This window comes from Juglans regia, chromosome 3 (genome assembly GCF_001411555.2).
Source record: "Juglans regia cultivar Chandler chromosome 3, Walnut 2.0, whole genome shotgun sequence".
NCBI classification, from domain to species: Eukaryota; Viridiplantae; Streptophyta; class Magnoliopsida; order Fagales; family Juglandaceae; genus Juglans; species Juglans regia.
In genome coordinates, this window is record NC_049903.1 from 12,904,547 (window position 1) to 12,915,772 (window position 11,226).

Sequence of the window (11,226 nt, forward strand, 5' to 3'; positions counted from 1 at the left end):
GGATAAGTAGATGTAGAGTACTAATTTAAATGCTTTTCTCTTCATTTTGGATGATCCTTATGGTATCGAGATATGATTTCCCCAATACAAGAACAACCTTCTTTTTTGGCAATTTTAGAATATTTTTTTGTAAATTGTAAATTAAAATTTGTAAATATAATCATAATTTAAAAAATATTAAATTTGTTAAATTTGTATTCACTTCATTGCATTGCCTTGACCTCTTAGGTTAATATTTATATAGGAGACTAAGACAATACAATAGTCATATATAAAGGTTGGCTTAGGAGGCCAAAGTAATATTGCAATAAAGTGAATACAACTTTAACAAATTGTATATTTATGTTTTGAAGGTATCTGAGAATTCTCTTAACAACTTGCCAATGGGACTGGCAAGGACAATGCATGTACTGACATACATTGTTTACGGCAAAAGATATATCAGGACGAGTGAAAGACAAATATTGAAGACTCCCTACTATACTTTGGTTTACTTGGGAGTCTTCAAATGTATGTCCATCAAGGGCAAAAAGTCAAAGAGAAGTGGCCATAGGGGTGGAAACAGATTTGGCCTTATGCATGTTAGTACGTAAGAGAAGGTCATTGAAGTATTTTGACTGAGACAGAAAAAGACTAGAGGACATATGATTGACTTCAACCACTAGGAAGTAATGCAATAGACCCAAATCTTTAATTGGAAAATACAAACTTAAAAAGGCTATAAAATCAGAGATAAGAGCAAAGCTTGAACCGGTGACAATTATATAATCAACATATATATTAATAGATAAATGCAATCAGATTGAGTATTCAGAATAAATAAAGAACTATCAGAGTGTGAACCATGAAATTCTAAATCAAGAAACTTTTTTGTAAGCTTTACAGACCAATCCATAAATGGATTTTTTTAACTTACACACATGGTTCAGATGATCAGGATGGTGGAATCCAGGCAATTGTTTCATGAAAATAGCTTCCTCAAGGTCTCCATGAAGGAACGCGTTCTGCACGTCTAGTTGGTAAAGTGGCCACTGTTTGGAGACTACAAGAGAAAGAAGAAGGCGAACAGTTACATGTTTGATAACAGGGCTGAAAGTTTCGAAAAAATCTACCCTAGGCTGCTAGTGGAAGCCCTTGGCCACAAGCCGTGCTTTACGGCATTCCCAGGTCCCATCAGCTTACCTTTTGGTCTTCAAGACCCACTTAGAACCCAATACATTAAGATCAGAGGAAGGGGGAGCAAGTTCCCAAATTTTATTTTGAATCAAGGCTTGAAACTGAGACCACATAACAAACCTCCACTTGGGATAATTTGAGGCTTCAGAGAATGAAGCGGGTTCTTCAGGGATGACACTTGAAGAAGAAACAGGGGGAGTTATGGTAGAGGTGGAGGGTCGCTATGGAGGGCAAGGTATTGTACCATTTGTATGCTTTTTGGGACAGTGTATTTGAACCTTTGACCGAGTAACCATGGGATGAAAAGAAGGCTGAGGAGAAGGTGGAGAAGGTGAGGATAGTTTTGGTAGTGAGGAGGCAGGCATGAAAGTAGAGCTAGGGTTTGGAAGTTCTGAAGAAAGGGTGCTAGACGAAAGGGAATTAGGGTTCTGAGGTGAGGATAGATCAATTAAGGGCCAGGGTGAGCTGTGGGCCGAAGGTGAGTTAAGAGGTGGGCTTAGGGTATGAGGTGAGGCTGGGTCCAAAGGTGAGAAACTGGGAACCGAGTGAGGGATAACAATGTGGATCGTTGGCCGTGAACCTATGTCAAGAGAAGGGGAAATTTCAGAGTTGGGGTTTTGGGAAAAATGAAAGACAGACTCATTGAACACCACATCACGTGAAATAAAGGTACCACTTGAGGGGATGTGAAAACAAAAATAATCCTTGTGGTCTGGGCTATAGCCCATGAATACAGACTCTTTAGACTGAAAATCAAGCTTATGATGATTAAAAGACCTTAAATTAGGCCAACATGATGACCCAAAAACACAAAGAAATTAATAATCAGGAGATTGACCCATCAAGATCTCATATGGTGATTTGTGATTAAGGACCAGAGTGGACATTCAGTTAATGAGAAAAGTGGCAAGTTTGAAAAACTTCGCCCTAGTATTTTTGGGGCATGGATGCATGAGAGAGAAGCGAAAGTCTTGTTTCTACAATACGGCGGTGACGCCTCTCAATACTTCCATTTTGTTGATGAGAGTAGGGGCAAGTGACCCTATGGATGATGCCATATTTTTAAAAAATTTTCAAAGTGGTCAAAATTCCGCACCCCAATTCGTTTGGAATGAAACAACATTTTTGTTTTTGAAAAAACATTCTCAACATCTCAGAGAAAAGCAACAATAATTGAGGACACATTGGATTTGGATTGCAAAGGAAAAAACCAAAAATACTTAGAATAGTCATCAAGGATGGACAAACGGAAACGACTAGAATTACTAGATAAACTCGGGACAGAGCACCATACATCAGCAAAAAGTAAAATAAAAGGTCTAGTGGACCGTGGGGATGGGCCAAGGCGTGGTCCTTGGCTAAAGTGCATGACAAGCATAAATGTAGCCCGTGGTCTGAGGTAGGAAGGTTGAACTTCTGAAGAATAATGGTGGTAACACGAGGAGAGGGGTGACCTAGCCTAAGATGCCATTGATGTGCAGGGGTGCGAGAGCTGAGATAGGCTTTTGGTGAAGAAGCAGGTGACGAGGTTGAAGAGGTTGATGATAGAACATAGAGCCCTTCCTCAACAAGATCCTTCAGAAGCACTGCATGAGAAGCCGAATCCTTCACAAGAAAAAGTTTTAATGAAACTCAAAAAAGACACGATTATCAGTACAAAACTGCCTAACAAACAATAAATTCTGAGCAATGGAAGGAACAAGAAGAAGATTATGGTGGAGGAATTTGCCAGTGGGAGAATTGAGTTAGGCAGATCCAATATGTTGGATAGGTAAGGAGGAGCCGACTCTGATGTTCACTTGGTCGGAGCCTTGATACAAAGCAGAATCCAAGTTGAGGGATGCAAGGTTTGGTGTGAAGTGATGAGTGACAACCAAATCGAGAAACCAACTAGAGGACGCCTAACCATGAGAAGGAAGTGTTGTGAGGTGAGCTGCAATTGATGGTGGTGTAGATGCCTAATAGGCCAGGTTGAACCTATGATAGCAGTTAAGGGCAGTGTGGCTAGCCTTATTGCACACTTGACACGTAGGCCGAGTTTCAACTCGGTTCTAAAATTAATTTGAAGGTGAGCTTGAATTGCGACCACGGTTGAAATTGTGATGCCCATTTTCTTGGCCTCGAAATCCACCGCGATGTTGAGAGTAGCGGCCACGACTGGAAGTGTTGGTACCTGGAGAAACTTAGGAAGTAGTCGTGTTAGTACAGAAATTAGTACCCGAAAGCAATGACTATGTCTGATGAGCTAGACGAGGTTCGTGATTGAGGAGGAAACTATATATTTGATGGGCTGAAAGAGGATCTGGGCGGGTGGTTAAAGATGTTACAAGAGATTCATATTCCGTCCCAAGTCTAGCCAGAAGGTAAATAGAAAATTCCTGATCTGTGAGGGTATGACCCGCTGCACTTAAGGAGTAAGAAAGGGCTTTGGCCTTGTTATAGTAGTCTGTTATGGTTTCTGACCATTTCCTAAGAGTTGCAAGTTGATATTGTGTTTGAATGACATGAGCATTCGACTTGGCTGAAAACAGATATTGAAGGGTAGTCCAGTTTTCATGAGAGGTGGTACACTTTAGAACCTGAGCTAGAACTGAATCGGATAGGGATAAGTTAATGGTGGAGATGAGAAGTTGATCCTGTAGAACCCATTGAGCATGTGCAGGGTTTGGATGACCATCAATAAAAGCTATGTGAGTAGAGATAAATCCATCAACATAGCCAAAAAGTTGATTAGCTTTCAAAAAAGGGACAATTTGTACTTTCTAGAGGAGAAAATTGTCGTTGGTGAGTTTAATATTGATCAAGTTTGTAGAGGAGGAGAGGATGGAAGGAGCAATCTGTGGGGTGGTGGGCTTATCGAAATCAGCCATGAGGAATGGAATGGGACGTTAGTCATAGGCTCTTGATACCATGCTAAACAACATAGAGGACATAAGGTGTTTGAGAAAATGTTTAACATAAAGCAGATTTGGAAATGCTCTCAGATTCCATCATTCCATATTGAAAAGTGTATTACATCATACTATTTATAGACAATGTTTATAACAACCTTGATTCCCTTCTCTTTTCACATTTTGATAGATGTCACTCTAGCTTGTACACTCTGTTATAGTCTAAGTGCTACAACATTCCAGAATATTCTCTTTGTGGTGCATTGAGTGTACTATGGTACTATGTATTGTTGGTGTAGTGCGTTGCACTGCTGCTGTCAAGTGAAGGGCAAAGCCTTGTGGTGCTGCAGTTAGCTGCGGTGCCTTATTAGCTGTCAAGTGAGGGGCAGAGCCTTGTGCTGCTGCATGTGGCTGAGATGCCTCCTTGCTTCTCAAGAATGGGGTTTCTTCTAGGTATTTTCTCGCATCTAGAATTGGCAATAATTTAAGCTCATCAATGTTTTTTTAACAACATACATCACAGCTTTACAATTATCTCTATATTTGGAGAGTCCATCTATACATATATATATATATATAAATAGTAAATACATATTTGGGGAGTAAGACTGAAACGTGTATTTCTCTGAACTTTAGATATAATAATTAATGCACTTGATCCATCGAGTAAAAGATCACTGAAGCATATCTTCTTTGCAGAGACAACTTAGAAGCTTACTCAGCTGAATTAAAAGCTCTTGCAGTGAAAATCCTAGACCTAATGGCAAAAGCTCTGAGAACGGAAGCTAGGGAAATGAGGGAGTTGTTTGAAGAAGGGTGGCAAGGTATGATGAGGATGAACTATTATTCTCCATGTCCGCAGCTAGAGCTTGCCATTGGTCTCAATCCTCACTCTGATCCCGTTGCCCTAACAATCCTCCTGCAAATCAATGAGGTCGAAGGCCTACAGATGAGGAAAAACGGGATGTGCATTCCAGTTAAACCTCTGCCTAACGCTTTTATTGTCAACATAAGTGATACTATGGAGGTAAGTACGTAGCCCAAGATTTCGAAATCAAGAAAATTATTATTACTTTTTTCATTTTTTGAATTTTTAGAAGAAAAGTCAGTTAGAAAATTCATTATCGTTAAAGAAAATGGGATAAAATATAGTATTTTTATTCAATTCGATCAAGTTGACCAAAACGTACAGTACTACAAGAGAACTACAAATAGCTAGGGAGTATTTTAATTATTATTACAATATGAATGACAATGATAACGTACGATCAGAGATCGAAACCCCAGAACATCTCCCGGCCCCTTGCCAAGATCAAAAGGAAGCTGGGTACTGATGGTACTGATTAGGGATAAGTAGATGTAGAGTACTAATTTAAATGCTTTTCTCTTCATTTTGGATGATCCTCATGGTATCGAGATATGATTTCCCACGGAGTTCCTTTGAAAAATGATCCCTTAAGTAATCGGCAACACCAATTCTTTTGAACAAAGCAGGTGATCTCTCCGGAGAAATAAGGCTTGGTGCTGGTCCCATATCTCCATCCAGCTTTGGGCTGTAAAATGTGGCAATAGAGAGCCTCTCCTTCTCCGAATTCACTGTCGCCCGATGCTCGATGCTTCGGTATGTTCCATTTGTCACAATCTGCATGTATGTCATGTAGCAAAACCCCTTTAATTTCACATTTGTATCGACAAAAGGCTTTAATAAGAAGGGTCGCCCCCTCTTATTTGGCTACATATGAGAAGTGGTCTGGTAAATTGATGAATAAAGAGAAAATTATTATGTTTTTCTCAAAAAAAATTCCAATAGCTAGAAGAAGAAAGCTCAAAAGATTGACGGGTTTTTCGGAAGGAAAATTTCCTTTTAAATATTTGGGTGTTCCTATTGTTTTTGAAAGACTTAAAAATGGGGATTTGGAGGAATTGGTAAGTAAGGTTAAAAGAAAAATAAGTGGATGGAAAATGAGATTGTTATCGGTGGGGGAAGAGTGATTTTATTGAGACATGTCCTTTCTAGCTAGCATGGCATTACATCTACTGGCAGTTTTGCAAGTTCCCAAACTAATTATCTCTTCTTTAAATCGGTTAATGAGCTCATTTTTTTGAAGAGAAAGTGATGGAAAGGGAAAAAAAAAATGGGTTGCTTGGAGAAAAATATGTAGGCCAATATCAGAAGGAGGTTTGGGTATTAGATCTTTAGATGAAATGCAAAATGCTCTTCATTTAAAATTTGCCTGGAAACTGATGCATGAAAACTCTCTTTGGGCAAACTTTTTTTGTTCGAAATATGTGGGAAATAAACCTTTGATGCTTCTGGGTTTTGAAAAGGGTACAAGTTTTTGGTGTATGATCGTTAGAAGTATCCCTACTGTCTTGAGCAATTCTAAATGGAAACTCAGAGAAGGAAATATTTTTTCTGGTATGACAAGTGGCTGGATCAGGGGCCTTTTGCTGATAATTTTCTTGTGAGTGAACAACCTCTATTGAAAGTTAAAGATTACCAATTGGCTAGGGGATGGGATATGGCGCTGTTAGATAGGCTGGTGGGGACTGAAAATGCAGAGAAGGCAATAAACGTCCTTGCTAATTGTAAAGAGGGAGAGGATATGCTAATTTGGACTAAAACTGAAAGTGATAATTTTACCACCAAATCATCTTGGGAATGTGTTCGGGTAAGGGGCCAGATTTTTGAGGGGCATAAATGGATTTGGAATAATATGCTCCCAAAAAATTTTACATTCTAATTTGGAAGGCATGGCATGGTGCTTTAGCAGCGGATGATAGAATTAGGAGAAGTAGAATTCCTTTGGTCTCGAAGTGTGACTGCTGTAGTCAAGGAAAACATGAAGATCTAAATCACATTTTATTTGAGGGAGAGGTTGCAGCTGAGGTTTGATAAAATTTTGGAGCTATTCTTGATCTGCCAATTGGAAGAAATTGGCATGAAACTTGTCTTAGTTGGTTTCAGAAAGCTTCAAATGTCTCTCAAATAGGTGTCATCTTGGGTGTACTCCCTACTATCATTTTGCGAAGGTTATGGGCTAGAAGGTGTAATGTTCGTATGGAAGGTAAGGCTGAATCTGCCTAGGTGGTGTGGCAATCTATCAAACAGTGGATAGGCGTGATCTGTCAAGGTTTTTCCAAACCAAAGAAGCTTTTACTCAAACCGACTCTTACATTCTTAATAGTCTGAAGATATCTCAAATTTCAATCCAACAACAACCAATAAAACTTATATCATGGTCTAAGCCCTCATAGGGACATGTAAAACTGAATACAGATGGAAGTAGTCTAGGGAATCCAGGAGCTTCGGGGGCTGGAGGAGTTATTCGGGACATGTAGGGAGCTTTGTTGTTGGCATTCTCAATGAATCTCGGTTATGGAAACAGTACTTATGCGAAATTACGAGCATTGGTGGAGGAAGTTAAACAATGTAAAAAAAAGAATTTAGTAGCAGTAGATATTGAAATGGATTCAAGGGTGATACTGTCATGGTCGAAGAATAATAGATGTGGTATTTGGTATTTGAAGGAATTTTGGGAGGAATTTCAAGATTTGCTCCCAACTATGGATCCAAAGTTTATGCATCATCACAGGGAATGAAATGCCGTTGCGGATTGGTTAGCTAGAAGGGGGGCTAGAGAAGGTGAAGTGGAATGGAAAACCATGAGTGAGCTCCCTCCTCTGCTGCGGGGCTTGATCAAAGTTGAAAAATGGGCTCTTCCAGCATTAAGGCGTAAGAGTTAGGGTGCATAGTTTAATTGGTGCGGGACCGTGTTAGAAAAGTTTAGTATGAGAAGAGTTGAGTAAATTCACATTGGTGGAAAAGTTTCATGCAGCAAATGCTTTGATCTATAGTAAAGTTACGAGCAGTAAAAATTTTGTAAATTCACATACAATTCACCTACGGAAAACTTGTAGTTTTCGTATCACAGGTTATGTCGCTCTACACTGATCTGGGACGATAGCTTATTGGTTTTCGTTTTGTTTTCATGTTTCGCTTTTATGTGCATGTCTAGTTTATCTGGTCTTATTTTTATAGGTTTGTTTAGATGATCTTTTATAGGCTTGTTTTAGTAGTTTTGTTGGTTTGGTTTGTTTTGTTTTGGTTGGATGGTTTGTTTTGTTTTGGTTGGATACAATGGATGGTGATAGTGCTTTATTTGTAAATCCCTAGTGTCGTTTTTGTTACCACGATATTCTTCCGCCATAAGTGATGGCTATTAATAAAATTGAGACATGGTCACTATTAGACATGTGGCTTCCAGCTCTTCTATTAAAAATGAAAGGTCGCCCCGACCCATGCATGATGGGGTGGGGGTAGGGTTTGCACCCCACACCCTACACCTAGGAGGCGGGGGCGAGCCCCCCGCCCCTGTTATGGGGGCTTGAGGTCAGACACCTTATCCACTCCACCCCTGCCCAGTCCAATGATACCCATGGTCCATTGGGCCTAAAAACTATTTTTGAGTTCAAAAATACTTTTTTTAGACCCAAATTTTCACATAATTTAAATTGTAAATTGAGATATGTAAATATAACTATAATTTAAAAACTATATATTAACATAATTTTTAAATTTGTTAAAGTTGTATTCACTTCATTGCATTACCTTAACCTCCTAGACCAACCTTATATAGGATACTAAAGCAATAAAATAATTCTATATGAAAGTTGGCCCAGAAGGCCAAAATAATATTGCAATAAAGTGAATACAACTTTAACAAATTGTATATTTATATAAATATATGTCCCAACGGAGTGGGTTGCCAAGCCCCACCATGCGAGGGAGGGTCAGACGGGGACGGAGTGCGAGCCCTTGCTACCCACCCCTAGACATAAATGCTTTCCAAATATCTCATTTTTTTCACTATTTTCTTATACGATAAATACTGTATATTTCACTATTGTAAAGTTGACATAATTTGCTGTACTGGTACAACATAATGTAAAGGTGGTTTCATTGTAAAACATATTTAATATATCATATGAAACCAATTCAATTTATAAAATTATTTTTTGTTAAATATCTTTGACACAGTTATACTTCTCTTATTATTATTATTATATATATATAAATATTATATAAGGGAACACATGCTTAATTAACACGTAAAAGGGAAGTCAAAAGTCGTGCCCTGTGCCCCGTGACATCTTCTCACCAGCCTCATACTTAGTTTGTCACGTTTTATATATAAATGTGTTTATATATGTAATGATTCATCTAAAAGAATATGAAAACTACTTGAAGTACTAGGTCTTTGCCGAGCTTCAATTGGCGATCAAAGAGTTTGGTTTTGTTTTGTATTTTTATTTCTTTTTGAGATCTTGGGCTACTTACCTCCAGAATATCACCAATGTTGACAATGAAAGCATTTTGTAGGGGTTTAACAGGAATCCACATCCCGTTTTTCCTTATCTGTAGGCCTTCAATCTCATTTACTTGCAGGAGAATTGTTAGGCCAACGGAATCAGAGTGAGGCTTGAGACCAAGGGCAAGCTCTGGCTGAGGACACGGAGGATAATAATTCATCCTCATACCTTGCCACCCTTCTTCAAACAACTCCCTCATTTCCCTAGCTTCCATTCTCAGAGCTTTCGCCATTAGGTCAAAGATTTTCATTGCAAGAGCTTTTAATTCAGCTGAGTAAGCTTCTAAATTGTCTCTGCAAAGAAGATATATTATATGCTTCAGTGATCCTCAATTTACTCGATAGATTAAATACCTTAATTAATCTATCTAAAGTTCGGAGAAATGCACGCGGTTTCATTCTTAGTGTCCAAATATAGAAAATATAGTTGTAAAGATTGTTAAAAAATAATATAAATAATAAAACCTATCCTTCCTATTAGCTTTTGCATGGAATAAGGGGTGATGATTTCATATGATATATAACATAGCAGAGTTCCTAAGTCCGAATTTCGGCTGATCTACACTTTACCTCAATTTAATTAATTTAATTAAATATTCTACGTTTGAATCCACTCATTAAAGGTCTCGTCTCACCCACATACGAGAGAAAGTGTTGAGATATAAAATAAATAATAAAACCTACATCCACTTAAACTTTTAGAACAAGTACCGACAATGATTATACAAAAATATAATTCATGTTGGTCTTTATTAATTAATTAGGATTATATAAAAAATTGAGGTTAAATATTAAAATCCATATAATATGAAGTTTACCTTAGTCAATTGGCAAATCCAGGCATATTTCTAACTATTCATTAACATAATAGTGACGGATTAATTTAATATGGTGGAAATCTAAAGAGTAAAAAGTTCAATTTTGTAGTTCAATTAATATATATATATATGACTAATTTCTCCATTAATTAGCATGAAAGTACATATACTGTTTTAATAATAAAACCAATTATATATTGAGTTGTGTAAATTTAGAGAGAGAACCTCAATGGGAGAGGGAGCTTGGGAAACAAGTGAGGCTTCCTCAAATGGGTAGGAAGAGTGACCATGTAGAAAAGGTCTCCCCAGTCAAGCTTTTGCTCATCAGAGACAACAAAGGCCTGCCCAAATCCCTCTATATCCCCTCCTTGTTGCCAATATTTCTTCTTCTCTTCCATTGGGAGTTTAAAGAATTCTTGAATGCCAGACTTCACATTCTCCAACAACGAACTGCTCACCCCATGGTTTATCAGCTGTAATATATATAATAATTAATCCATATTCGTTTAAGATAACGTACATGAGTACTACTAGTCCATCACCAATTTTTCTTTTTTAAATTATTGCTAAGTCTAGATGCGAGAAAATACCTGGAAGAAACCCCATTCCTGAGAAGCAAGGTGCAACTTGTCGAGCTCTGAGAAATCGTCGTCGTTGGAAAGTAAGGTTTGCAAGTCGATGACAGGGAGTTGGGGTAAAGAGGAGGTATTTGAGATGTGGGGTGGATCTTGATGGGGCATCACATGATATCGTGGTGGAATTGTAGACTTTTTCTCCTTGGCTAGATCTTGAACCCATGGCACTGCAAGAGATCTTCCCAGGCTCTGTAGCTTTTCTTGATGATCCATAGCTTTAACAGATATATCAAACGAAAACCCACAAAGATATATGTATAATATGTTCCTCTTCTCTCTCTCTCTCTCGCTCGCTCGTATTAATTTTCTGATTCATAGCCGAGTGCCCACTCTC

General features: G+C 38.2%; 1 protein-coding gene across 2 annotated transcripts; it reads right to left on the reverse strand.

Annotated features, from left to right (window-relative positions):
• LOC108998056 (protein SRG1-like) lies at nt 1–11,226 on the reverse strand. Of its 2 annotated transcripts, XM_018974490.2 has the most exons (5): nt 10,848–11,226; nt 10,483–10,730; nt 9,409–9,733; nt 5,471–5,709; nt 1–56 (listed from the first exon to the last, which is right to left on the reverse strand). In XM_018974490.2, the coding sequence occupies exons 1-5, from the start codon at nt 11,103–11,105 to the stop codon at nt 26–28; spliced, it is 1,101 nt and encodes a 366-aa protein (XP_018830035.1). In that variant the 5' UTR covers nt 11,106–11,226; the 3' UTR covers nt 1–25. The 2 variants fall into 2 exon arrangements, with proteins under 2 accessions (XP_018830035.1, XP_018830034.1); XM_018974489.2 differs by lacking the exon at nt 1–56 and having other exon boundaries at nt 5,207–5,709; nt 10,848–11,224.

Bases quoted from the DNA above. Each gene is read 5' to 3' on its own strand.
- LOC108998056 (XM_018974490.2), bottom strand. From the start codon at position 11,105: ATGGATCATCAAGAAAAGCTACAGAGCCTGGGAAGATCTCTTGCAGTG. The intron at 5,710-9,408 runs GTAAGTAGCCCA...ACATACATGCAG, and splicing joins ACATTGGTGATATTCTGGAG to ATTGTGACAAATGGAACATA. The intron at 57-5,470 runs GATCATCCAAAA...CGATACCATAAG, and splicing joins TCATATCTCGATACCATGAG to GATCATCCAAAATGAAGAGA.